Source organism: Podarcis raffonei, chromosome 3 (assembly GCF_027172205.1).
Source record: "Podarcis raffonei isolate rPodRaf1 chromosome 3, rPodRaf1.pri, whole genome shotgun sequence".
NCBI lineage: Eukaryota > Metazoa > Chordata > Lepidosauria > Squamata > Lacertidae > Podarcis > Podarcis raffonei.
Window position 1 is genome coordinate 85,724,177 of NC_070604.1, and position 27,927 is coordinate 85,752,103.

Genomic DNA, 27,927 nt, shown 5'->3' on the forward strand with positions numbered 1-27,927 from the left:
CTCGGGGAACACGGGGAGAAGGAAGGAACTCCACCCGCGACTTCTCCTTGTCCCACGCCAATAGCTTGGGGTCTTTTTTGAAACAACTGACCCGTGAACAGGCGCCACGATCACTATATGGTGTTGGTACTTCATTTCTTAATGTGGGGTTTGTTGTTTTTTTTAGCATTTTTATCATGATGGTCATAACCGCACTGGCACATTTCGGTCAGAAACCCTCGCGTAAATGAATGGGACATCTGCGCTCTTTCCACTCGTTGAGTGAAATAGACTCGCGCGGAAGCCTTTCCATGCGCCTCGATCCCGGATTCCCGGCTCAGCCTTCAGTGCGCTGAAGAATCTGCGTGTGCAGCGGAGGGAGGCGGGCGGTGGTAAAGAGGAGGGTCTTTTTTAATTCCAGGTGACAAGTACGGAGTGTCATAAGTAGGGAGTGAGTGAGGGGGGAGGAGGGAGGAGCGCGGAGGAGGAGGGCGAGGGAGGGACTACGGAGCCTGAAAAAGAGTCTCTTTCCGAGCAGAGTCGCGAGAGGCAAAGCTCACCGAGCGCGCCAGCCAGTCAGAGCGTCGCTGCTGCTGCTGCCTGACATTCAATCGAGAGAGAAAGGGAGCCGCGGACGCACAGAGAGCGAAAAGTGCAGGCTCCCTCGGGAAAGGAAAGGGAAGAAATAAAAGAGGAAGGAAGCCAATAAAGACAGAAGAACGAGAAAGAAAAGATTCAGGCGAGAAGGAGCGACCTTCCCTATATCCTACGCATTTAGGATCTGCTATTCCTTTTTTCTATTAATTTATTCCACCACCACGATCGGCTGAGAGGTTTCGCTTTCCTCGCTAAGCAACTTGGATTTTTTTATTTTTTATTTTTGGTTAAGCGGAAAGAAAGAGGGGGGACATTTTCTGCTCCTCTTCTTCACGCCTAGCAGAGGAGAGTCCCGAATCGAACTGGGCTGAGCGATCCCGGGCCCCGAAGGTGGTGCTAAGACGAGAGAGAGAACCCCCCCCCCCAAACCACACAGCCACTTCTGCTTGGAAGCAGCGACAGCGGCTGCAGGATCCAAGCCCACGCGTGCGTTCGATAGAGACCTGGGGGAGAGAAAATGCATTGAAACTTCGCGCAAACTTTCCTCGCTTCCCCCTCTCTATTTTTTTTTTTTTTGGTGTGTGTGTGTCTGCCTGTGCAGTGCACGCTCGCTCGCGTGTGGTGTCTTGCCACCGAGGGTTGGAGAGAGAGTGAGAGAGTGGGCGGCTGGAAATCTGTTACAATTCAGAACCTTCTGACGAATCTGGTGGGATTCCTACGGAGAGACTCCGAATCCGAAGCGAGGAAGCCCCGAGAGCCTTTCTGCAAGCCGAAAAGAGAGCCGAGAGGTGTGCGGAGGGGAGTCTGCGTCTCGGGTGCCTAGGGAGCCGGGCTTATGGACGGGTGAAACCAGAGACTGAAGTCTCCCCCCTCCCCCCCACAACCCACCCCTGCGCTTTCCTTGATCGGAGCGGCCCCAGGAAAAGGAAGAAGAGGAGTTCAAGAGAGCGAGCCAGCGCGGCTCCGACCAGCTACTCCGGCTCCTCTTTGCCTCGCGCCAGGAATCATGAACTTTCTGCTCGCTTGGATGCACTGGGGGTTGGCCGCGCTGCTCTATTTCCAGAACGCCAAGGTAAAGCAGGGGGCGGGCGGGCGGATCCGGGGCGGCGGGGAAGCCTTCCTCCTGCCCCCGCGTGGCCTTGCTCGCTGCACGCTCGCTTGGCGGCCAGGGCGCGTCGCGGGGGTTCAGGGGATCGTCAGCCGGACCAGAAAGAAATCCGCGCGCGCGTGTCGGAAGCTGCCTTGGCGCAAATGGAGGGCAGATCCAGGTGCCTCGGTGCTCCTCGGCGCCAAGCCGCCTTCGGCTTGCCCTGGCGCGGACATGCGGTGTCTGCGCCGCTTGCGGCTGCCAACAAAAGGCCGGGAGCGAGGCCGGGTCGAGGCGTGGAGGTTTTCCCTGCTGGCGTTCGCGCGAACGGGGCGCGCGGGGCCTGTGGCAAGAAGGGAGGCGCGGGATCGGATCCCCCAGGAGGACAGGTCGGACCTCCTCTTCCTCGCACGTTGCCCAGACGGTTCCTGCTGGGCTGCCCTCCCTTCTGTCTGTCTGCGGAGTTGAGCAGGAGTTGGAAAACCAGGCGTGAAGACGACACAGGCTCTGCGTCGTCATCGATCGCCGAGCGGGGAGGCAGCGGAGCGCGCTGACTTCTTGCATCAGCACACACACACACACACACGCTCTCTCCTTCCTGACATTGCAAAATGGGGCGGGGGGGGGGCTGTTTCGGCCTGTTTGCTTTAGGTAGAGGCAGGTTTGCTGACCGGAGTTCAAAATTCCTGGCTTGGAAAAGCAAATAGAGATCAAAGACCACAAAATGGATCCTTGTATTTCTTCCAGATTGATTTTCAAAATAAACGGCTCTGCTGAGCTACCATAAGTAGGAAGTTTGTTCTGCCCTCATAACTCTTTTCCTATATCAGTTTATTGGTACTTCTGATTGTAGAAGTCCACCCCATTACTCCTAATATATACCATAAAGGGCTTTTATCCTGCTCTTTCATCGGACTTTTGTTTGAACTCTCCTTGTTTAAAAAAGAGAGAGTCTAGAGTTGGGTATTGGAGTTTAGACAGATTTTCCAGCTGAGGTGGCTCGTGTGTGCTGTTGAGTAGAGATTCATGTCATAATTAGTACAGAATAAGTTTTATTCTGCTGTTAGTCTTGAGAAATTCTAGGGGAGGCAGTGTGGGCACAGACCACCCCTGCAACAACATGTGAGAATCAGTGTGTCATAGGAAAATGAATCTGCATTTGTTTAATTTAGCACCAAATGTAAGACCTCAGTTAGGAGCCATTTCAGATGTCCTGTTGCCAGGGGGGTCACATGCTTTTCCTGCTAACCTGTTAGCCTGCCACTTGTCTTCAAGTGACATCAGCAGATTAGGCTGTGCCTGATGGGGAAACGTGGCTCCGATTTCTTTGGGGAGCCTTGCAGCAAGGCAGCGTGATACCATTTCCATGCTCGCTTTGGAAAGCGCTCTTAAAATGGCATTGTTTAAATATGAGGTCCTGCAGGTGAAGTGAAAGAGGGAGGGTTACTCCGAGGTGAATGAAAAGTTGAGTGTAGATAGAGATAGTTAGGGGGAACCAGAGATGCCTTTTCTTCCAGGGAGGTGTGGTGATGGGATGCTCAGCTGTGAAGACTGCACAGTCCCTTGGGTAGATTGTATGGAACTATAGTAAAGGAGAGTAATAGGAGTGCTAGCCGAAGCTCACGTTCTTGGCAAGCTGTGTCTCTGCTGGGAAAGGGAAATTGATAAATTTATATTTATCAACTTCCTGCAGTTCTGACTACACACACCTGCCTGCCGCTGAATGTGTTGAGGGAGAAGAATTGGAGTTCTGTGCAGTTGCTTTTAAGTGAGCACAAAAGGGGAGGTGCCGGGTTGTGATAAGGTTCCTTTTGTCAAGGGAAAGATACATTTACTAACCACAGATGGAGGCTGTGAAGTGAGTCCAGGAAACCTGCAAGTCAGTGACCTGGCAGAGGTACCACAGGTGTTGGTTTCCAATATATGTCTATATGTACCTCCTGTGGATATATTGGTGCAGTCAGTGGCCATTCCCCAGCTCCTTGTCTACCCCAGCGATTAGCCAGTTCTGAAATTGCTGGTCAGGATATGGTGGGAAGAGGGTTAGATGACTTGCTCCAAACTTGTCAAGTTACGACTTTGGGTACTTCATGTTCCTGTTGATTTTCTTGCCCTAGTTCAAAGACCATTTGGATCTAGGCTCCGTCCAAGACCTTGGACAGTTCTATTCTGTCCTGGTTTTTACTTAACTGGCATCTTGCAGTTCCCTTTCCGCCATCACCTTACTTGGTGCAGTTTGATGTTAAGTTAGGTGTAGTGAACATGCCTTGGAGCTCCTTCCCAGGATGTGTTTCCAGTGGGATCAGGCAAAGATCAAACGCAGAGGGAGGAGGAGGAGGGGGGAGGGGACAAGAGCGTGTGACTAGACTGCTAATGATCTTGCAGCCACTAGCCGCTTGCTGTTGATCAGGCCACACTGGGGACAGGGCTTTCCTCCCAACTCCTTGTGTTAAGCTCAAAAGAAACAGAGTGGGTCACCTCCCACCAGGATCAACAAGTATTCTCAGCAAAAGGCAGATCCCCCCCCCCTTCCATTGCTCCTCTGGTAATATTCCTGTCATTTCTGAACAGTCCAAGCCTCTCTTTCTCCTCTTAATGTGCCATTTCAGAGATCCCTCTCTTGCTGCTTGCCTGGATTACTGGCCTCTCTCCCCTTGTATGCATAATGGGGGGTGGGGGTGGAAGGAGAGAGATTTTGCAGACCAAAGCTCCTCCTTAAGTAGAAACCTCTGAGAAGACTTTTTTAGCGCCTGAGATGGAAAGGGTTTTAACTCCTGTCCCAGGGGGCCTTCCAAAGTAGCTGGATTGTTTGTTCCAGTCCTAAACAGTTACAAAGCTCTTTTAATGAGGCTGCAGAGATTAGGGGGAGGGGTGGGGGAGGAGGGAAAGGGGTAGTTGTGGTGTGAAGGAGTAAAGTGTGTGTGTGTGTGTGTGTGTGTGTGTGTGTGTGTGTAATTTATTGGATTAACCTTTTCATTGGTTGAAACTGGAACCGGGCACCTTGTTGTAAAAGCAGGAGGTAGTGGTTTCAAGAAGAGAGTCTTTCTTGGTGACCTGCATTTTCCCTAGTACCCAGTTTGCTCTGTCTTTTCTCTAAGGCAGAATCTGTCTAATGGGAAACTCTGAAGTGAGATGGAAAGATAGCCATCGTATAGAAACAATGAGTAAAACCCCAAGCCAGCAAAGGAGATGGGTGGAAGCAGCCTGACCTTCAGAAGGGCACTAGGCCCTTTTGTCCCTCGGAAGGATCCCGCCCCCCCTTTAGTGTCTTCCCTGCGATGGAGAAAAGTTCGGTGTAAATGGGGACAAATTGCCCTCCGCCTAAGCACTGCTGCTTTGGTTAGCTGAGGATTGCCCAGTCGCAACAGCAGAGAACATAATTCAGCACTGTAGGCAAGCAAAGCACCTTCATGTTTCTGATATAGACTCAAGGTGACACTGCTGTATAAATAGCTCCAAGAGGCTGTCTCGATCCCAAGGCAAACGGCATGAGCAATGCTGTGAAAATATTGTACGTGATGGCTAACAACTGTGTCGTTACAGGAGCAATGGAGATAGATGGCAATCCCTTTCAGGAGAATACCTCGATGTAATACAGCTGATCTCTGTTAATCAGCAGTATTCAGTCTCGTCTTAACACATACTTAAAAAAAACAACAACCCAGAGTAAATCTCCATTTAGTGTCTGGAATGATTTCTAGTGGCCTTTCAGCCAGCTCCGAAACTAGAGGTTTTAGCAGAGCAGAGTGTTGTAAGCAATAGTGTAGCCCAGGCATGGGGAGCCTGTATCTCTCCACATGTTGCTGGATTATGGCTCCCATCATCTTTGTTATTGGCTTGCTGGTTGGGGCTGATGGGATTTGGAGTCCAGCAACACATGGCAGGCCGCAGGTTCCACATCAATGACTTAGTTGGCAGTCCCTTTCCTAAATGTATTTTTGTTTTGTTTTGAACATCGAAGGTAGCGAGCAAGAGCAAGAGAGAGAGAGCGTGCTATTTCAAGCAAAATTAGCAGGACTTTGAAAAAACAACACAAAGTACCTCAAAGGCAACTTTAGCTAAAAAGTAATGAGCAGCTTGTAGCTGATTCAGAATCTCCCAAAGAAGAATACGAGGAAATAAAGGATGGCAAGCTGAGACATTTTGCTCTTTCACTAGGGCCCTGAATGTGTTTGGCCTGCATTGTGTTCTTGCCTACTCATGTGGGAACAGGTGCATGCGATCACGTTTGCTGCAGGTGTGGTATTCCATCATAAACTGGAGGAGTCCCAGGACAGCTTGCCACTTGATGCTTGCTCATAAGGGCTACGTGCGATACGCGGTGCCGGCGAGGTGGGTGGACACCTGCCTGACAGCTGTGGCAGCTTGCCATCTCACTTGCAGGCTGTGCATCTGAGGCCTCGGACGCAACTTTTCCTTGAGTATATTCCAGCTGCCTGCTGGCATTGGATGGCTACTGGGGTTCAGGTGTGGCCTCTTCCTCCCAAATCATGGTTATACCTGTTGTCGTTACCTTCACACTGGGATAGAAACCGCTCCCTGTTTTTGAATAGAAACCTTTTCTCTGTTCTTCACATTGTAGCCTGTTGACTACCAAGCTCTCTTTGCTAAGAAAGCTAGCCAGTTGTGAGTTTTCTTTCTGTTTAAGAACAGGTGGTTCTGTCCACTTGGCCAGCACACAGTTTAGGCTGCTTAGATTTCATGGATGTAAATGTGAGTTCAGCAGCTGAGCTGTTCAAGAGCGCAGGCCGGGCATCTTCTGCTGCTTTCCTTTCGCTTCTCCTGCAGCCACCTTCGTGGGTTCTTATCCATTATCTGCAGATCAGGACTGTTGACACTAATGGAATGGCCTGATGGTCTTCTCTCCTCACTGAAACTGGATTATCGACCTTGGCTGAGTAACTCAGAGATCTGAAACTAAGCATCACTCAAATTCCTTGAAGTTTTGGGACAGAAACCGAGAGACTTGGAGGCATATCAGTAGCAAATGCAAACCGAAGGGGAAATTTTATGTGAATACTTCCCCCCTTCCTCAATTTTAAACCCCCATTACTCTCTCGAAAATAAATGTGCAAACTGCTTGCATATAGATATGGCCACCTGCTGTCTGCCTGTGCTATCCTTCTTCATTGTTCTGGCTGAATTTCCATTCATGCAGCTACAGAAATTAATTTGTTGACTAAACGTGCAACCTGCAAATTGTGTGTTGCTTGTATATATACGCCACACGTTCACCCCAAAACACATAGACACCAGTGAAGAGAATGGCTTAGCTGGAAAACCAGGACTGTTAATAGTGACTTCCTAAGGGTTTTAGTATTTGAGCACTTGAGAAAGGAGCTGGTTTTGAAGAATGCCATTTAAACAGTTCTCTGATAACAAGAACTATAGAGCATATCTTGGGCAGGTTAAATGTGAGATAGGTGCTTGTTTACGATGGAGTGATTGAGAAAAAAAGATGGAAGTACTTGCAGGGATGGTGCAATTTTTATGGTCCAATTTTAATGGGGCATCTAATTTCAAAGAGTTGTGGGGAAACAACCCAACATTTTGTGATACTGCATTTAAGACTATTTATTTATTATATTTATATTCCTCTTTTGTTCCAGGCAGCTCTAGGCAGCATGAATGTTCTCCCTCCATTCTATATTCACAACAGACCTGTGAAGTAGGTTAGGCTGAGAGAAAGTGACTGGCCCAGGGTCACCCAGTGAGCTTTATGGTGATTATAGCTCTAGTCTCCCAGGTCCTGGTCCAACGCTAAGCACCACACCACACGCTGGCCCTGAGACTAGCTAGGAGCCACAGGTAGATGTAGCACAGGTAGAGTCTCCAACCTGAGGGACACTTCTGCTCCGAATTTGCCTCGCATCACGCCATGCCCACCCTGTTACGAAACTAGGAAGGGGAATTTTTTTTGATTGTGGACCCTTTAACGGCTCTGCCAGCTCCCTTTTGCGCTCTGCTCCTGGAGTGCTTTGTAGCAGGCAGGCCCCTTTTCGAAATACCTTCTACTGACTTTCCATGGAACAGGGACGTGTACAAATCTCGTGGCATATTTGTCATGTCAGCGCTAGAAGGTCACCAATGTTGTTTTCTCCTCAGCCACCCCGCTCCCCAGTTCAGCTTTGCTCTCTTGTGTTTCGACCTTAATAATCTGAAATGCCTTTGAGAGCAGCTAGTTGCACTTCTGTTGCCTGTTAAAGTGACAGGGAGAAGAGCTTTCTGTGAGATCTCTCTTCCTGAGCTCCCCTCCTTTCACGGACGGGGCCTGTGGAACTTGGCTCTCTTCCTTCCCCCCGGCCCTTCCCTTGCCCTGATGGGTGGCATTTGAAGCCCACTTTCCCTCCTGTCTGAGGGAAAGAGAAGGGTCTCTGTGGGTGTTTCAGTGTGGAAACTGGAGAAATACCCCCCACAACTGAAAAGAAAGAAATAATTCCACGCAGCCCTGCCATACCCCAGAAGTGTTTCAGCTGATAATTCAGACACGTTCCTTTGAGGATGTCTCATTTCCCAGTGAAGAGAAGAATTGCGGACTTGCAACTGTTTGCCATCAACATTTTTGTAATAATGCCACAAATTATAGCAGGCCTCTTCTGCACTTTATCATAACTGTAGCATCATGGCCCCCCTCCAAGAATCCTGGGAAATGTAGTTTGTCAAGGGCGCTGAGGGTTGTTAGAAGACCCCTGTTCCCCTTACAGAGTTACCATTCCCAGAGTAGTTTAACAACTTCCTAAAGATCACTGGGAACTGTAGCTCTGTGAGAGGAATAGGGCTTTCCTCACAATGCTCAGCACCCATAAAAAACTACACTTCCCAGGATTCTTTGCAGGGGGAGCCATGACTGTTTAAAATGGTGTCTTGAGTTTGCCTTGCTGTAGAGTCCTGGGAAGCAACTTGGTTCTCTTGATTAGAAGCATTTTTTCCTGGTTAACAGTGTTTTTGTGTTTTGATGAATTTTCTCTTGTTTTCACAGTTCTCGCAGGCTGCTCCTGCCCAGGGAGATGGGGAAAAGCAACAGAGTGAGGGTAAGTGGCTTGTCTTCCTTCTGCTCCCCTAATTGGCATGGTGGGTGCAGATACATTATGGGAGAAGGATGGCAGGTTGTGGAAGTGGATCCATTTGCTGGGCTGCTGGGCGTGGGGGGGGGGAAGCCTCATTAATGCTGCCACCTTCTGGAAAATGGGTATAAACTGGGGGGGATCAAGCACACATATTAAAAGGAAGGAATGGGAAATACAGTTTGAAGAGTTAACTACCAGATTTAACCTTGCCTTGGCTTCAATATATCCCAGCTTGTGCCCCCCCCCCAATTAAAATTGCCCCAACTAAGAAAAAAATTGTTTTGTTTTGGAGCACAGACAGTGTGAAACCCTGAGTTTTACCATACCCTATAAAACATATTTTCTGAAGCTTATTTTTCAGTTTCCAGGATGCTTGCATTTTAATTTGAATTAATTAAAAATAAAATTAATGCCCCCCCTTCTCAGCAACCCTTTGAAGAAGTAAGGAGGAATTTGCCATGGTTTCTGTGGAAGGTTTGGCATTTTTTTGTTATCACTGGGCACCTGAGCGTCTTTCCCATTGGCAAGCCTTTGACCTAGGTTGTATTGTTCCGACACAGAAGCAAGACACCAAACTAGTAACCAGTGTTTGAGTCTTCCAAAGATCATGCCGCTGGCAAACCTGAGTTAGGGAATTAAGAGGGGATAATTTTCCAGTCAATTCCCTCTCTATCCTTAGCAGCAGTGAAACTTATCAGAAGGTGGCTATCTTTTCAAATGCTGCCATCCTTGGCATACTTACCTTGGGACAAACATCACTGAACATAGTGGGGTTTACTTTGGAGGAAACCTGCACACGATGGCACTGTCAATGTATTGGGAGGAGGGAAAACACATGTGGTGTGTGGGCGTGTTTTAATTTTTAGATCAGTTGTTCTGTACAAGGCAGGGCATTGGGGCTGAACTTTTCCAGTCAATACATTGCTGGGGATCAGAGTCCAGTATAGCTGGGAATATGGGCAAAGGGTGAATAGAAGCTCCTTAGTGTGTCTGACGTTATAGATGTTGGAACAGGCAATTCAGCCACTTCTGGGGCCAGGATGTTATGACTATACCGATTTGGAGGGTAATGGTGGTGGGTCTGAATGCATTTGCTTTCTGAACCAGGGGGACCCAATGTGCTGCCCTCCAGATGTTTTTGGACTAGAGCTCTTGTCAGCTGTGGTCAGCTTGGCCAATGTTGAGGGATGATGGGAGTTGCAGTCCAACAACACCATGTTGACTTTCCTGGTCATTAGACTTTCAGCAAGTGCTGGGCAATTAGGTCTTGTTCTGGAAGTGAGTGTAGCCTTTTCACAACAAGCCTCTTGAGAGAGAGGGAGCAGCCAGCTCCCTGCTCCTTGCAAAAGTCTTATATCTTGCATGAATGTGCATCATAAGAGAGAAGGTTGAGAGATGCTGGAGGCAGGAATAGCATTGGGTGAAGAGGTGGAGCCAGAGAAGGATTTAGTGAGTAAAGAGAGCAGAGCTTATTTTGATAGGTGACTGAATCACCTCTGCAAGACTTACTTCCTAGTTGTGAGGACCTCAGTATAACAATACATGATGCAAACTTTGGACCTTTAGGCTGTGCAGTCTCCACCCACAGTGAGATCACCAAGTTGCTGTTTTCCAGCTTTGCAATATACCACTTTTGCAACGGCAATGTCACCTGCCTGCTTTGGGACACTCAGGGAGTGGCACTGGGCTGCTGTTCTTAGTGCAGGGCACCAGGGGGCAGCCTCTCATCTTGCCACAGTAGGTTACAATTGCAACAATTTCTTTTGGCTGGGTAAACTAGAGGAGCATTGCCAGAGGCTTATAGGAGAGCAAGTTGGTAACAACGGACCCATTTTATATTGTCGCCGGATTTCTTTTCCTGGTGGGACAGTTGAACATTTGTTACTCTCTGGGTTTGTTTTAACTAAATGGGAGGAGAATTGTTGAGTTCTAGAGGAAGGAGTAGGACCGGAATTCTGAGTTTCTCTTCCCAATTATTGCATACTCATGCTTAGCCTCTATTCCTTAATATTCACAGAACATGTACTGGTTTGGGGATGAAAGATCACTTTGTTCCCCTGGGGTTTTAAATGGGCTTAGGCATACACTGGTCTTCATTGATTAAAATGATTTATTCTGGGGATAGCCACTTGTATTTTACTGTTCCTGGCCAACGACCACTTAGCTGTCGGTCTACATGATTTAGGAGTACATTAAATTGTAGTGCAATCCTATACATGCATACTCAGAAGTAAGCGCGCCAGGTTTAATTTTCTGATATCCACAGATTGGCTACCTGTGGAGCCTGTATATATACAACTCTGCTGAAGTCATGGGGTTGATCTCTTAATTTTCTGTGGAGGATCCTAGGATCCAATGGACCTATTTAGGCCGATGTTGCATAGGATTGTATGTGTACAGGCCCTGAGTTGTCCCTGTGTGGGTGACAGAGACAGGGGCAGCTCTACACACAGGGCCAGATCAGACCTCATAAGAACATGCAGACATAAGAAGAGCCTGCTGGATCAGGCCCATGGCCCATCTTGTCTACTCCCAACCAGATGCCCGTGGGAAATCAGCAAACAGGACCCACTTTCCCACCTGTGATTCCCCCCAACTGGTATTCGGAGACGTATTACCTCTGACAGTGGAGGTAGAATTTAGAATTTATATACCTTTGAAATACGTAGACCAGCGCAGAGAGAATCCAAAAAACCATGTTTGCTTTCAGGGGAAATGCTTCCTCCCTGTAGTATGTATATAAGGGAAACCTCTGGCTGCTGTGATTGCTCTTTAGATTGTATAGCCCTTTATGTTGAGCTGCAGGTATATCAATGGCAGCAGAGGCTCAAGCTGTGGTTCATCGTTGATGCTATTCTATCACAAAGCAATTGTTTGGGTTCCTTCATCCTTTATCTTTAGGCCTGATATCAGTTCTACAGAATGCTATGTACTGAAACTGTCCAGCCAAGTTAGCTTTGCTGTCAAAAGCAGGCTCCTGGTTTTGTAGGTTTATCCTAATTACATTTCAAATGCTGTTTAAAGACTGTGGAACATGCCTCTCGTGTTCAGATGCTCAAGAAGCAGCCAGTTAAAGTGGCAGCTTCTATAGGAAATTTCTTGTGACAGTGTGTTTTATCACTTTGCATTGTCATGATTGTCACAGATGAATATAAGTGGTGGGCAGATGTGGTACGGTCACTGAGCTAGATTCAGGCAACTGCATTTAAAGCTCACCTGCAGATTCACTGCTATATTAATAATGAAATTTATCATAATGCACTATCTATAAAGCACCACAACTGTATGTGTAGCCACAAATGAGGGACTCTACAACACATGCTCTCTCCTTCCAGTTGGGCATCACTTTCTCCACAGAGCTGCCTGATTCTGCCACCTGGGATTGACATCTTATGATTTAGTAGCACTAATTCTCAAAATTCTTTATATTCACACAGTTTCCCTTTCTTATTCCTCATCTTAATGTGTAACTCATTGTAGGCAATGGAAACTGTCAGGCCACTTTCTTTGGAAGCTCCTAGCTGGTTTACATCTCTGCTTCTTGTGCTGTAGATGTGGCTGTCTATTGAGATTCCAAGATTCTTAGAGGCTAGGCAACCCCTCTCTTCACCCCCTTCCATTTAAAGGTGAAAATGTCAGAATAAAAAAAGGAGAGCACGATGCCTATCGGTTATATTTGGGCACCTGGCATATTTCTTTGAGTGATATGCAGATTACATGTTCAGTTGTACATTTTGTCCTGTATAATTAGGTGCAGCCCTCCAGATTTTGATGAATTTTGATGTGACCGGGGCTGAAGAGGTTGCTCATGTAAGAACAGTGGATAAATCAACACACTCAATTGCTACCACTTTGCATACTCTGTAAAAAACAACAACACCTGCTGGCTTTTGTGTTTTTGCAGCATTGATGGAAGGGATCTTGAGATGCCCTGTTCCTGTGCCCATAGCTGCTTGACACTGGTGTGTGTGTGTGTGTGTATACATACATACACATATACATACATATATATATATATATATATTACAGTGGACCCTCGGGTTACATTACCTTTGGGTAACGTAACTTTCGGGTTGCGAACGTGGCAAACCCGGAAGTGTATACTTCCGGGTTTTGCCATGCACACATGTGCAGAAGCACTCTATTACACCGTGCATGTGCGCAGAAGCAGCGCCTCTAGATGCGGACTTTTCGCGGTATGTACAGACCGCCAGAACGAATTAAGTTCGTATCTGGAGGGTCCACTGTACGCAGACGCATACTGAGCAGAAAAATTATTTTTACCCCAACAGGTTCCTTGCTGCCTCATGCTAGGAAAGGTGTGAATAATCAGCAATGTGGTTACGTGTCTGGCTGCATGCCTGCAAGTTTCCCAGGCGCTGAATTGTTTAATTCTCCAGTTTATAGATAGCTGTATTTTAAGGTTAAGGTCATTCTGAAGGGGAAGGAGAAGGAGGTGGCCCCATACCAGGCAAGAAAGGATATGAGAGGCTGATTCCAGACTTTGGACTGGGCAGAGGAGGGGGGAGGTGGAAGCAATGAGGGGGCTTGCGTTTCCTCCATGAGCGCTGCCAGTCAGTACTCTGCATTTTTGCTTCCTGAGCAACTGCCTCTTTAATAGGCACTTAGGCAGGGCAGCCCATAGAAATCCCAGGCGGAGCCTCCTTCTTAGTTATACCTGCTGCCAGCAGCACTGTGGCACTGTCAGCTCCACATGACCGAGAATTAACTTTTGACAATTAATTGAGAAGCCCTGAGCTCAAAGCCTGGCAGCTTCTGTACATTCCTTTCTTCCCTCCCTCCCTCCCTGCACCTCCACTGCTTCGATGGAACAACCTTTATGCAGGTTTGTCACAGGTTCAGGGCTCTTCAGAAACGCTTACCGGAGTCCCTTTTTTTTCCCATGATGCAAGCAGTTTGTGCTTGTTATCACACCGGGTTATCAACCTCACTACTGCAGGGACTCTGCATACGGCACAGGCGTATGATCTGAAGGCAAGAAAGCTCGGGTCAGATGCTATCTGCTGTGTCTGTGAACTGAGCCCTGCTAACAGCTTGTTTTAAAAAACAGTTGCACGCTGGAGGAAGAAGGAACAATCCCATGCTGCTGGCAGTGTATTTGGAAGTATGCAGCACAATCTTGGGACGAGGACTTTGCACGCTTGCATGTGTTGTTCTGCAGCCTTTCCTCCCCAAGTCCGAGCTCTGCTGTGCACTTGGGAACATTGGGAAATTGGTGTATGTGGAAATTGGTTAAGTTTTTCTCTCTTGGCATATGCACAAGGTCTTTGGGGAAGGGCTGCAGCTCAGTAGTGGAACATCTGCTTTGCATGCAGAAGGTCCCCAGTTCTGTCTGGGTAGGGCTGGGAAAACCCCTTAACCAAAGCCCTGGACTGCTGGTCAGTGTAAACAATACTTAGCTAGATTGACCAATGGGCTAATAGTATAAAAATTATAATTTAAATTTCTTGCACATACCTTTGCTCCCTTTTTTTTTTTTTTTGTAAAACAGCGTTGTGCTCTTTCCCGACGTAAAGCAATGTATCTTGAAATCGAGAAGGCAGCTTCCTATGTTTGTATAGCATGGAAAATCTGCAGCTGAAATGGGTGCACCTCAGCCCATTGCACCTTTTCCGTTCTACTATCTACATATTTGTGGCCCTGTTCATGTCTTCAGTACTGTTGGAATGCAACACTTCCTTTTATATTCATAAAAAATGGTGACACAAGTCTAATAGCCGATCTGGATAATGAAATACATTATTAAAGCTTATGGTGATGATGGGTTGGACCCAGGCTAAGGCCTTTCCCCAATACTGGAAGTCATATAGGATTCTTCCTGCAAGCACACAAAGTATAGAGTGTGAAACACAAGCAATAGGAAGAAGGGGGGGGGGAGGAAAAGTGCATTACTTTTGCTAATGCCATACCAATATACACCCTGTCTCGTTGTAATGTATGGAAGCAGCCTTGTTGGAGGGTGCTGGTAGCTTCTTTGCTCTTTGTCAGGTGGGGTGGGGTGGAGGAACATCCTGGGACACAAACACTCCAGGGCTGAAATGAGGAAGGAGTGAGAGCACAGCTCCGAAAAAAGTAACCTGAACATTTTCTGAAAGGCTTGAAAAATGGCAGGTCATTCCTTCCTTTACTTTGCCTTAAGGGCTTACCTGAGTGATAGACAGGTATCCAGTAGGTGACTCTAGAACCTCCATAGCTGCTGTTCCAGATTCTATGCCAATCGCAATGAGCTTAATACTGTAGTTGAAGGAAAAAGCACATTTTCCTTGTGATGAAACATTATGTGATGAGTGCCAGGAAAATATCCCCACCGCAAAAGTGCTTCCTTAGGAGTTGATGTCTGGTTCTCCCCAACAGCTGCCTTTTATTCTGTGAAAAATGCCAATTTTTAAGAGAGGCCTTGAAATGCACAATGTCTAGGACTTGTAGTGGCTTTTTTGTTTTTCATATGGTGAGCTATTGGGTTATCTGGGTTTGGTAAACTGGTTTCTGAGCAGAGTGCGTCAAACTCCTTATTCCACTTCCACTAGCTTCAGGGGAGTGCTGCTCTAATAAGGTCTGCCATGGTCCTCTGTGAGAACTGCTCTGATTTCGGAGGCTCACAATTCGCTTTAGTTTGTGCCTTGCAAATGCTTTCAGAATATCTAGCTCATTAAAATTCAAACAGGCAAATGCTGAACCTGCCAGTGATTTGGCCCTATCTTGCTTTTCTACAACCCCTGTTCTACTCTGTATCTCCTTGGGTTTAAGTGCTTTTTAACTGAACTAATGCATTTATTGACAGCATGTTTCAGTGAGCCCATGAGATAATGGGAAAGGTATCTAGGCAGAAAGAGCACCGAGTGCAGAGCCATTAATCCACACACCCACAGCCCTGTTTCCTACATTGCCTTGAAACAGCTTACGAACGATCACAGTGCAAAACAGAGATGTTCTTAATTCCTAATTTCTCTCCCCCACCTCTTGTTTTTTGTAGTTATCTCATTTCTGGTGGTCTTTGAGCGCAGTGCCTGCAGGACAATTGAGACCATGGTGGATATTTTCCAAGAATACCCTGACGAGGTGGAATACATTTTCAAGCCATCCTGTGTGCCCCTGATGAGGTGTGCAGGGTGCTGTAATGACGAGGCGCTGGAGTGTGTACCCACATCGACGTACAATGTCACCATGGAGGTGAGGCTCTAGCTAAGGAACTGGAAGTGGGGGACAGAGCAAAGAGGGAGGTGACATTGCTTGTTTCCTTCAGTGTAACTCACACAGGACCACGGGTGGTTTATCTAAATCAGGAATGGTCAGCTGGTAGCTCTTGAACCACATCTATCAGCCTCCTCCATCTACTGATGCTGTCAAAGGACTGGAGTAGAAGGATTCTTTATTATTCTTACTTTTTCTCTGCTTTTTGCGTGCTGGGTGGCACTCCTTCCTTGAGCGATTTTACTTGCTAGGGAGTGCTGGTGAAGTCAAAAGGAGCACAAGAGACTCCTTGCATCAGAAAATGGGGAACTGACCTAGTGATTTCTATAGCATTACAGAGACCTCTCCTCTCGAGGGAAGGGTACCAAGCAGCTAAGTGAGAAATGTGGCTCTATTTTTGGTGTGTGTGTGTGTATTACTGGGTTATTGCTTTTATTTTTATTTTATATACTGTGACCTTTTTATGTGAACTGCCCTGAGACCTCCGGGTATAGGGCAGTATATAAATTCAATAAGTAACAACAACAACAACTACAATAACAACAACAATAACAACAACTATAGCAGCTTTTCGTGTGCTGCTTTTAGATCAGGTAGCCCCTCAAATTTGAGAAATACCTAGCTGGTGTAGAAGCAGCCTGTGAATTGTTGCCCTTCACTCAGCTACTGGGCTGCCAGGCTGGAGTGTCCGTGATTTTTTGAGCAGCTTGAATGGGGAAAATCCATCTACTCCCTGGCTGAATATGTTGCCCACTCCAATCCAGCTTACACACTACCCCTTGTACTAGATTAGCTTGATGTTTTTTGTCCCCATTAAGTCTCATAGAAAAGCTGGGGATGGGGAGCCTCTGCACCTTGAGATCCTCTTGGCCTGTAACTCCCACCATCTCTGACCATCGACCATGCTGGCTGGGACTGGTGGGAGCTGGAGTCCAGCAACATCTGGAGGGAACCCGTTAGCTACAAACTGAGGATCTATGTGTAGACAGGGCTCCCCTCAGGTCCATTGGCCCCTCTTCACTCTGGCTTCTGCTTAATTCTTGTTTTGGCTTCTGTATCTTCCAACCCCATCTCCCAGTGCAGCAGACTGTGGCATACAAAAGGAGCTGTGAACTTTCTTCATCAAAGTCAGGGTCCACTGGCCAAGCTAGAGTTCTGACTTGTTAGTTGCAAAGGCACTGCAGGGGTAGGAAGAACAACAAAGCAGAGACAAGTGGAAGAGCTTCCTCTCTCTTTTACTTTGAATTTAGTCATCCTGAAGGGAAATGGTTGGAAAGAATAGCTAAGGCCAAAGCATACTGTGAGGATGCACGCTTTCCACACAGAGCACAGCCAATACGCCTCTGCCAGAACTTGCTTCCTGTCTATTCCTCTCAGCTTTGCAAAAATGTCTTGAATCCTGATCCGCATCCGTGCCTAAGAAAACGACTGCTGATGCCCCCCAGTTACCATTTACAGATGTCAACCTGCCATTCTAGACCTGGCCTCACCCAAACAGAGGGCGTAAATGCCGTGGTGGTTTTTTGGTATACAGACCCAAGACCACAAGTGGCAATGTGGATTCCAAGGAAACCAGTTCCTCCTAATGACCTTAGTGAAGTATGGAGTTAAGCTTGCATTCCTGCCAGTTATCATTTTGGCAGTGCCACCCTTGCGTGCTGTTGCACAAGGCAGAGGAACAGGCCCCCAAGCTGAAGGGTTTATCACCTAAGCCTGCTGTTCACCAAACAGACAACACTAGCAAGCCTCTCTTTGAGACACAGTTTAGAGTCTGCAGGACTATATAGCATTAGTACCCTGCTCTCCACCCAAAAGTCTCTTGCATGCAAGCAGTTCAGACAAGACAGTCCTTGCCTGCAGGTGTGAAATCTGAAAGATCTAGCACAAAAGGAAGAGGGAGGGAAGAGGATGAAAAGCAAACTCAGATGCCAGTTCTTAAAAGTTGAATAGTTATTTTAGTGACCAGCTGGAATGGAAACAGTTCAGGGGCAGGAGGGGTCCATTCAGCAGAGCTGATGGATTGAGCCCTGCTTCCTGTTTCTTCTGCTAAGGCAGACTCCTGGAATGGCTGCTTCCAGTTGACAAGCGAGAGAAGAGGCCCAATAGAGTTGGCTGATGGAATGAGCCCTGCATGTGTGGTTTGCTCCTGCACACATCTCTCTTTCCTTAGTATTGCAAATGCACACACACTCAGTAGCAACCTGCACTTCAAGTTTCATCATCCTGTGTGCTCTACAGGCATTTGAAATCATTGTGGCTGCCAAAAGTCTCCTGAGTCATGTTTCATTGTGTCTTCCTGAATCCAGCCAATCCACCAATCCACCAATATGCCTCCAGAAATGGTCCTTTGCCCCACCTGTGGAGAAGCATGTCATTTTTGTGGGCAAGTAGGTTGCTTGGTAGCTAAAATTCAAGTAAGAGGAAGACGGTCGAAAAATATGTATAGACTTGCTCTTTTAACAAACTGCTGATTGAGGGTTCTTGTGCTGGTCATCCGGAGCAGGAATTACAGTTTTATATTTCTTTACTGCTTTAGAAAGCAAGTCTATACATGCCTACTCAGGAGTAAGTCCTACTGAGTTCAGTGGGGCTTGCTCTCAGGTTAGGCGGGTATAGGATTGCAGCCTCTCTTAATTTTGTTTTGCCATAGTGCTGTTTGCCTCTTTGTTTTGAGAGGTTGTGATTGGTGAATGAGACTCAGCCTCTACCTTCTTTCTTTCCCCTCCTTTCATTTCAGATCCTGAGAATTAAACACTTTCAAGGCCAGCACTTAAGCCGGATGAGCTTCCAGCAGCACAGAGAATGTGAATGCAGGTGAGAGTGGATACCTTCTTGGAATTGAACTGACTGCTTTACAGTTGCATCTTAAAAAAAGAAAAGACAAAAAAGATCCACAGCCTTAGTATGGAGGGGCCTCTGTTTGATGATTGCTTGAAGGAGAATATTTCAATAGAGGTATTATGTTCTGAATATAATAGTTGTAGGTTGCTCGCCACCATTTAGGTATGTTCACAGGATGGTGCAGACTGAAGCTGTGAATGCATAGTGCTAGCAAAGTTGGGGCAGGGACACCTAGTTAAACTCCCACCTCCAACTTCTCTTGCCACGTTGGCTTCCCTTTAGATCTTCACTCAACTAGTTGTAAACACCTGGAAAGGGTTTATAGGTATGTTCAATCAAACATGGTTAGAAACTTCCCACAACCAGGAACCCTACTAAGCTGTGTCTCCCACTTGTGGGGAGGTTTCTAAGTGCATTCAATGGAGCACACTTGCGAAACCCTCTTCAGAAGCTTCCATTAAGGTCAGAAGCAGCTCTCTGTGACCTCTGAAGCACGGGCCTAAGGAGGCCTGCCAGGCCTCTCTGAATAGTCATTTCTAGCAAACCCCAGCCATGTGATGGCATTTGACAATTATGTTGACCTTCCTCGCCATTTTCCACAGTCTTCCTAGGGCTGGGCTTAGCATTTTATGTATTTTGCATTCATTTTTACATATTTTTGAAATATTTAATATACAACAGTATATAAAAGTATGTAAGATATGTTTTGAAACCAGCCCTACTCCCTTCTGCCTCTGCTCCTGCCCACTGTTGTATTGCAGCCCCCGGAAGAAGGCTAGCCAGGTTAGGATCAGGCCCTTGGGCAGAAAGTGGCCCCCCACTCCCAATCTAAAGGGAAGCCCGTGTGCCTAGGGAAGCTGGGGGGGAAGGAGCTTGTATGCTCACCCCTGCCTCCATCTCTTGCTTTTGAGCATCACATGTTCAGGCAATATACCTGCACACAGCATGAGACTCCATTAGATGCCAATAGCTAGCTGTGAAACATCTTAGCGTCATGGCCAGGAATTATTTTGCACCTGGCTGCGATAATTTATTTAAAATGTTTGTTAATGGCCCTTGATTGAGAGATTCCAGGATGGCTTACAGAAGTGTGAATAAAAACAAATTCACACACAACATATAACACAAGCAAAATGCTGAAAGATAGAAAGGGCACCCTTGTAATAATTTTTTGGGGGAGAGGGGGTTTAACATGGCGAAAGCGGGGGTGTGATACCTGTGTGTATATTCTTGGTTCCCTCCTGATATCTCTTCTCTTGTCTTTCCACACAGAGAGAGACCAAAGAAAGAAGTGAAACCTAGACAAGAAAAGTAAGTAACTTGGCTTAAGTTCTTTTTCTCTTTTGGTGTTGGTAATTTCCCACCCTCCCTCCCTCCTTTCCTTCCAATCATGGGAAACAATAACTGATTTAACAAACAAACAAAATTGCCATCATAAGGGCTGCACCCTGAATCCATTCCTTGTAGGCAGATAACACATACACACACCTAGCTTTGATGACTGTTGCTTCTTTCCTGCCTGATAACATACTGAAACGGCTTACTCATAGAAATTTGTAAAGAATAGCAAGGACAAAATTGGTAAAGAACAACAATGAAGCAACAGAATCTCCCCCTCCCTCCTTCCCTTTGGGAATGGATTCTAGGTTAAAGTTTCCTTCCATGAGCAGTTGTTGTTGTGGACACTGGAAATCATTGCCTCTCTCTTGCTGCTTGGGTGAAAACTTGCTGACTTATTCATAGCCGCTTGCATAGATTCCTAACACCAAGGCTATGCATGTGAGCTTTGCTGTCTCTCTCAGAGAAGGGGAGTTCTGCCAGTTATAGGGGGAAAAGCTGAAAGTAGACGCCTGTTCGGGGTATGGGCGGTCAGGTGACATACATGCGAATGAACTTCGCATATTGATCACAATGGGTAGAATAGAATAAAATGAACTCTCTTGACATGTGAACCTTCTTGACATTGGATGGGCTGCCTTGTGGGAAAGGGACTAGCTGATGTTATAATGTGAACGGCAATCTGCTTTCAGCTTTGTGTGGACTAATGCGGCAGTGTTGATTGGGGAAAAAAATCCCTCTCTACCCATCTCCCAGACCATACCGAACAAGGGCAAATGTAATGTTTTCTCCTCCCACTCCTGGCTTAAAAAATAAGTAAATTACACATGCATTATGAGGGCATGAGTAGGACAGTGGACAGTCTCTGGTTTGGTATGGCAGCTAGGCAGAAACAGAGAGAGAAAGGAAGAAAGAGACTCTTAATGGCCAGCTATGTTGCCATTACCATGTTCTAATCTTCTCCTTGGGATTCGTTTCACGGAACCATCAAGAGGGGAGAGCCCAGCAAAGCACTCACAGCTTGGCCTGTCCTTTCTGGAATATCTTGTTCAATGGAGTGGCTGAAAGAGATCAGGGTGTGCTGCTGCGATGGAGAGAAAATGCTCGTGTAGCCAAAGTCCTCTCACCTTCTGCTGAAACTTCCACTCCTCACCTTTGGCTGAACTTCAGGTGGCTTGCTTCACTTTGCAAATTTCGCAGAACATGGGGCACTCTGCTTTGAGTTAAGCTGAAATTCCTCTTGCGCTTGATGCTGTTGGTTTTGCTTTCCTCCTGGGGAGTGTGTCCTTCACGAAGTCAAGCATTGTGGAAAGGTTTTCCTCAAGCAGGCACCACTCCCTCTGTCTTGTTTGTAGCTCTAGCTGCGATCTGGGGGTGCTTACTCTGCCTGTAGTAAGGAAAAGAGAAACTGGTGCCAACCAACAGGCTTGAACAAGTCTCAGGAAAAATGCAGCTAGTTACCCCCACAGCCCGCCTCTTCTTCCCATCCCGTTGATGTGGACTTGCCTGTGGGAGGGAAGGAGGTAGAACTTGGGAGCGAGATGTAGGAACCCTCTCAAAATGCTCTTGCTTCTTTCTGTGTGCACCTCTCCCTTGATCTGCTGCTAACACAGGGAATCAGGGTTCCCCAGATTCTGGGTCATGAGGTTGGAGCTGAGCATTCCTGCCGATCTTGATCAATTCACATTATCGACATACTCAGCAGTGAAGCATAAGCTTTGTACCCAAAGGGTTTGAAGTTCAGTCTTGGGCATCTCCAGGTAGGGTTGTGAAAGCCATTGCTAGTCAGCATAATAAATACTGAGTGGTCTGGCTTGCTATAAGGCAGCTTCCCATATTGGAATAAGACTTGAGTTCCCATATTAGCAGGTTATCAGTCTTAGCTACAGGAAGGTGGCTCCAAATTCTCTGGCAGGACTGTGCCATAACCCAAAGAGCGCTAGCTAGGTTGAGGCTTTACTTCACCATCTCATCATTTAGAAATAGGCTGTTTGGCAGGTCTTTGTTCCCAGCAGGAATTGAGAGGCAAGAGAAGTTCAGCAGCCGGTTCTTTGGGTTAGGACTCCTCCTCTTGCATCGTTGTTCACCTGCCAGCATCAGTTATTGCTTCAGTCTTTGTGGATGACCCCAGCAGCAAAGGGATAGCAGAACTGGCTGCTTTGCTGTCAGTTGCAACAAGACACTCATAGCTGTGCAACAGCATGCTGGGTTCAAATGGACCCAGAGTTCATGGTCTCCAGAGTAAGGCCAAAGGGACTGAGGTTGAGATTTTAGTCAGCAGTTCCATTTGCTGCCTGCCTACTTTTGAGCACCACTTAGGGCTGAGTTCAACTAAATAGTTGTGCTAGCGGGAGCCAACACAAGAAGTCCAGCTAGTGTAATGGGGCTTCCCTCCTTCTGTGCCCCCCAAATCAACCCACAGAACAGGGGCAAAGATGGATGATCTCTTTAGTGCTACTTTGAATTCCACCCTTATAATTTTACTGGAGTTCTGTGTGTCAGAATAATCCAGACATATGCTGGGCAAGGCGCAAATGCTTTATCAAGGATGGCTGCCTGCGCTGTCTCTTACCAGCTGATGGTGAACAATGCATTTCATTTGGGCACAGGCAGTTTCCAGGCCTCTTTCAGCAAGCCCCTCCGCCAAGTGGGGAGAAGTAGCTCCTCCCATCTCTTGGGCCAGTGGCAGGGTTGCATGCTGAGACATTGTTGGGTCTGCCATGGTTCAGCTCCGTAGCCCTGACAGGGGTTGTGCTGGTGGTGTGAAGGGGGCTAGAGTAAGAGGTGGCAAAAAAGAAACCTTGAGCCAAAGTCTTTCCAGCCTTCTCCTCTTCCTGGGCTTCCTGTTCGCCCAAGCCCACAGGGCAGTTCCTCCCCCATTTCCTGTCCTCCCTCCCTGTTTCCTTCCCGCTTCTTCTCTTCCTCCTTCCTTCTCTTTTCTTTCTTTCTGCTTTTTTTTTGTTTTGTTTTTCTTCCAGAAAATCAAAGCGAGGAAAGGGGAAGGGTCAAAAGAGAAAGCGCAAGAGAGGCCGGTATAAACCACAAAACTTGTACGTTTGCATCATGTGCTTGTAGACTCTGCCCCTTCCCCATTTCTTCCCATCACCCCTCAAATCAAAACACCTGCTTGCGATACACCTAATTACAACACAGAGACAATTCCCCACCCACTTCTCCAAATCACTCCTTCGTGGAGAGCTGGGGTGGCCTCACTGGTGGTGGTAGCGTAGCAGCTTTGGCACGTCTGACGCAGAGGCATAAAAGGAGGAGCGATTCTTCTTCTTGCTTGGGATTACTCTTTCTCTTCTGAAGGCACAACAACATGAAGGGACAGGCAGGCTTATTTGCTTCACTGTTGCTGCACCCTGCAATTCCCCCTGTGTGATTTCCCATCTCCTCGCTTCCCTTAATTTCAGCTTTCCCTTTAAGGCTGTCATTGTTAATGAGGCTGGCAACAAGGGCTTGGTGCTTGCCATTTTCATGCATGTTTATGTCTGTGTGTGTGATCTGATGGTAACACTAACCAGTGAGGAGCTAGAGGACTCTGGGAAACATATGAGGAGCTCTCTCTCTCTCTCTCTCTCTCTCTCTCTCTCTCTCTCCTGGATATTGGTGGTTCCTCTTTTACTCTCTCTCTCTTCAATTCACAGAATCCTGCATTGCTAATAATCTGGTGGCAGTTCTGGAGCAGGAAAGGGATTTGAAAATGAGCTATTTTGATTCAATCCCTAAGGGGGAAATTATTTATTATTATTATTATTATTATTATTATTATTATTATTATTAAGGCCCCCACGCACAAAGCAGCTGAATCTAGGAGACTGTCTCCTCTCCTCTCCACCTTTTGGTATAGCTGTTGCCCCAGTTGACATTAGCAAGACTTTCTTTGTAGGAGGAGCTGCCACTGGGTATTTAACATGTTTTCACTCTTGTTTTGGGGACCTCTGTTAACATGAGGAGGCTCTCGCCATTTTTACCTTGGCCAATTGGACTAATGCAGGATTTGTGAATTGTGCAGCTGCAGAGAGCCGGTTTCTTTCTCTTTAAGCTGTTGCAAGTAAGTGTTGGAACGCCTTTGGGACTGTCTGCCAGCCAGCAGTGTTCTGAATGAGCAGTGCTGAGCGAGTGGGGGTTGGGGGCAGGGGTTGCTTCAATGTTTAGGGTGTTGCATGTGTAAATTTCTTCCCGCTAAAGCGCTGTAGCTTAGACCTCTTTCCTTTTGCCTTTTTGCAGTCACTGTGAACCTTGCTCAGAAAGGAGAAAGCACTTGTTCAAACAAGATCCCCAGACCTGTAAATGTTCCTGCAAATTCACAGACTCACGTTGCAAGTCGAGGCAGCTTGAGTTAAACGAGCGCACTTGCAGGTTTGTGTCCTGAAGAATGAAAGAGAGAGAAAATACACACAAACATATGGGCACACACACACACACACACACACACGTGCGTGCAGCTCACACAAACACACAAACACTCTCAAGTTGAGAAAGAGCAAGAGAGAGAAAGTTTGCTTCCTGCTGGCTTCTGTTGCCATTGTTCTATGATCCGTCCTTTTCCCTGCTTGACATGGATAGGGAAAAGGACAGGGCTATTATGAGTCTCATGTCACAAGCTTTCTGTGTTATGGTAGGGCTGGGCTGGAATGACGACAAGACAGGGCGGTGTTAAGATAGAACGTGCTCCTTGGCTAGCAAGATGGCTCATTTCATGCTGCTGGAAACCAGGGGAAAGGACTCAGTGGCTTTGATGCAAGTGCTTGTATAATAGGATATAGGCTATTGGATCATAACAGAAGTCCCTTTTGCTCCAGACACAGGGCTGTAAGGAGAACTGAAGTGTAACTAGACAAGCTCTTTAAAATCTTTATTAAGACTTGCAGCAGTAGTCCACCTTAGGACTGAGTCCTTCCATCTGTGGTGTAATTGGAAGAGTGACTTGCGTGGACTAGAATAGGCAGAGAAGCAATGCCACAAGCCAATGATATGCACCACCTCAAAGTCTGACTGAGTGCATACAAGATGTCATCATCTCTGTATCCACTTTGTAACCACAAATACCACCCAACCCTTCACAAAGATGCCAGAGCTTCCTGCCACCAAGAGGTTTCATACATCCTGTTTTTACATTTGGGAAATGAGCATTTCTGCCTCGATAGAAAGGGTCCCCTGCAGCCGAGGCTAGAAGGGCAGGAGTCCATTTAGTTCTCTGAGAATAGCACATGTGGTTCTACAGTAGCTTTGTCCATTTGGTGCCCTGCAGATGCTTTGGACTTGCTGGGACTCTGTAGAGTTGCAGCTGTAGTCAGAAATATCTGGAAGACACTAGATTGGTGAAGACTGACCTACAGTATCCACAGTCGACCATGTGTGCTTGCAGATATTGAGCTGGATACTGTTGGGCTTTTTGATATGATTGGCCAGGAAGCTCCATTCTCTGTTAGTGGAGGAGTTTGAGACACGCTGCTCTCTATGCAGGGGAATTTTGTGAGAGGTTGTAACCTGAGTGTGGATGCCTTTTGCTGCAGAAAGAAGGGAGCCAGCTCTTCTTGGGTTACAGTTCACCCTGCAGAAGTAGTCCCTGGAGAGAAACCAGGCATCTTCTTGCCCTTGACCTTTATAGTTTTTCCTCAAACTTTCCAAAGAGCAGCTTTGGAAAACCATCCTTGCTAGAAGCTTAAGGCTCAGAAGGTTTCTCAAAGGAGGAAGAAAAATGCTCTAGGATTTGGAAGTTACTCACCCCATGGTTAGGTTCTCCCCTGTGCCAGGGTGAAATGCTGATTTTCAGAGTGTCTTGTCAGTGCATCGGGTGGGAGGAGAGGCTGTACTCGTTGGGGCTGGCAACCTCATATCTGTGTGCGTGTGGAAAGCTGCTTCAGATGAACTTTCATTCCTTCTGAGTTATGAAATCTGGACCTTAAAAGGGCACAGCAAATTCATCTTCTTCCTGCTTCTGCCACAAACTGTTGCTGCTGTGTTCAGGCACTAACCACTGTCTCTTGGCAAAGAGTGGAATGACAAACAATATATATTTTTTGTTTCCCTTTTGCCTGCGTGAGACACTCACCGCTTTGTTTGGCTGCACCTCCACATAAAAAACAAACAAACAAAAAACAATATAGATTGGGAGGGGATAATTTGTGTGAGTTGCGACGTGCAAGGAGGTATGACAGTTTGGAGAGGAAAGTAATTTTCTGTCATTATTTGGGAGCAGGGAACACATGGAAACGCAGTGGTGTTTTTTAAAAAAATTTTTAAATTGCTCTTTAAGACAAATTTCAAGTCACCGACCTCACCTGCTTTGTATGGATTTATGTGGGGAAACAATGAGACTGGCTGTTCTTTTAGTAGCTCTGTAGTTCTCCTCTTCCCCTACCACAGCCTTCATCACCTCAGAGAATCCCACACCTAAGTTACTTCAGTTAACCATAACCTCTTCTCCCCACCCACTCTCTTCAACAGATGTGAAAAACCGAGACGGTGAGCAGCAGAGAAGAAAAGGAGTGGGGGAAGAGAGCCTTGGTTTCTGGAGCCTGATATCTCGCCTGGTCAAAAAACACTAATCCAAATGAACACTAAAATGAAGGATCAGTAGAGCACAGCACTTTTGAGTACGGACGATGGACTCCGGAAGGAACATTCCCCGAGGACCCTCACAAGATTCACCTTTTGGTTTTGAACTGGTTTTCTATAGAGACTTTCCTTCTCATGCTGCTAAATAATAGAGCCAGGGAGACTGGAGTGGTATGTTTTGGGACTCCCGTTTCACATGAATAAAAATATATATGTTTGTAAATATAGATATACATATATATTCTGAGTTTTAAGAGAGAAAAAAAACATTGCTAACATTATTGGTGTCTTCACTGGATATATTCAACTGCTGTGGACACAAGTGGGCTACTTGGGGCGTAAGAAAGAAACGATGACTGGACTTCAGCCAAAAGCGCTCAGTGTAATCTTCATACTCTTGCTGACTCTGTTAAGCATGCTGCTCCACCAAGCTCAGTTCCCCAGGCCCTGTCTTGTATGGAGAGACATTGGCACCAGAGAGGAGGTGGCAGGGCATTCCAAAGATGGGGCCTTGGAATATTATGGGTCAAAAGGTCAAGGAAGTGACTCTAGCCACTAGGTCTGAGGATTCGGTCAACTTCCCTCTCCCTCCTCTCCAAAACGATCTGCCCCAACTTGTCTTGCAACCTGCCTGTTTTGATGGGACACTGGTGTATGTTGTCGAATTGACTTTGCTGCAGGAACTTTGCCCTGGATCTATGTTCTGGCCTTAACGGTGCTTGTCAGTGGCTGGTGCTTGTCAACTTGAGCAGGCGTTGCTGGGCTCTACAATCTTGCAACCTCTCTTTGCTACTTAAATCAAGGATATAGGGGCTTGGCAGTACATGGAAGCAAGAATATATAGCCAGGCAGTTGAGCAGTGCTGTCTGCCATCCTTATGCACAGAGCTGCCATTGAAGATGCTTATGGAACATCTCTGGAAAGGGATATTAATCTGAAGTATATATGTACAATAGATTGGGGCGGGGGGTGAGTGTGTGTCTGTGTGGGGAGTATATGCACACAAATATACAGGTTCAAAATTGGAAAGTGGCATTTACAGCCTGCTGGGCAGTATCCGATGAGAGATTACTTCTCGTTTTGTGAATTCATTAATATTCGCAATCTGTTGTAACATGAATGTGCCAAGACATCTTGTGCTATGCTGGAGTTTTGTAACTTTATTTCTGTCCACCATCGTACTGGTGGCGTAATGTTGCCTATCCTACCAATACACGGTCTTGTTTATTTGAAAACGTG

The 27,927-nt window shown here is 46.7% G+C and overlaps 1 protein-coding gene across 5 annotated transcripts; it reads left to right on the forward strand.

Moving 5' to 3' along the window:
• The first annotated feature begins 494 nt into the window (after positions 1-494).
• Positions 495-27,927, forward strand: VEGFA (vascular endothelial growth factor A). 5 transcript variants are annotated; one of them, XM_053382875.1, is made up of 8 exons: positions 497-1,648; positions 8,643-8,694; positions 15,725-15,921; positions 18,680-18,756; positions 20,056-20,094; positions 23,100-23,149; positions 24,355-24,486; positions 26,578-27,927. In XM_053382875.1, the coding sequence occupies exons 1-7, from the start codon at positions 1,583-1,585 to the stop codon at positions 24,468-24,470; spliced, it is 597 nt and encodes a 198-aa protein (XP_053238850.1). In that variant the 5' UTR covers positions 497-1,582; the 3' UTR covers positions 24,471-24,486; positions 26,578-27,927. The 5 variants fall into 5 exon arrangements, with proteins under 5 accessions (XP_053238852.1, XP_053238850.1, XP_053238848.1 ...); XM_053382873.1 differs by having other exon boundaries at positions 498-1,648; positions 23,100-23,171; XM_053382874.1 differs by having other exon boundaries at positions 498-1,648; positions 23,100-23,153.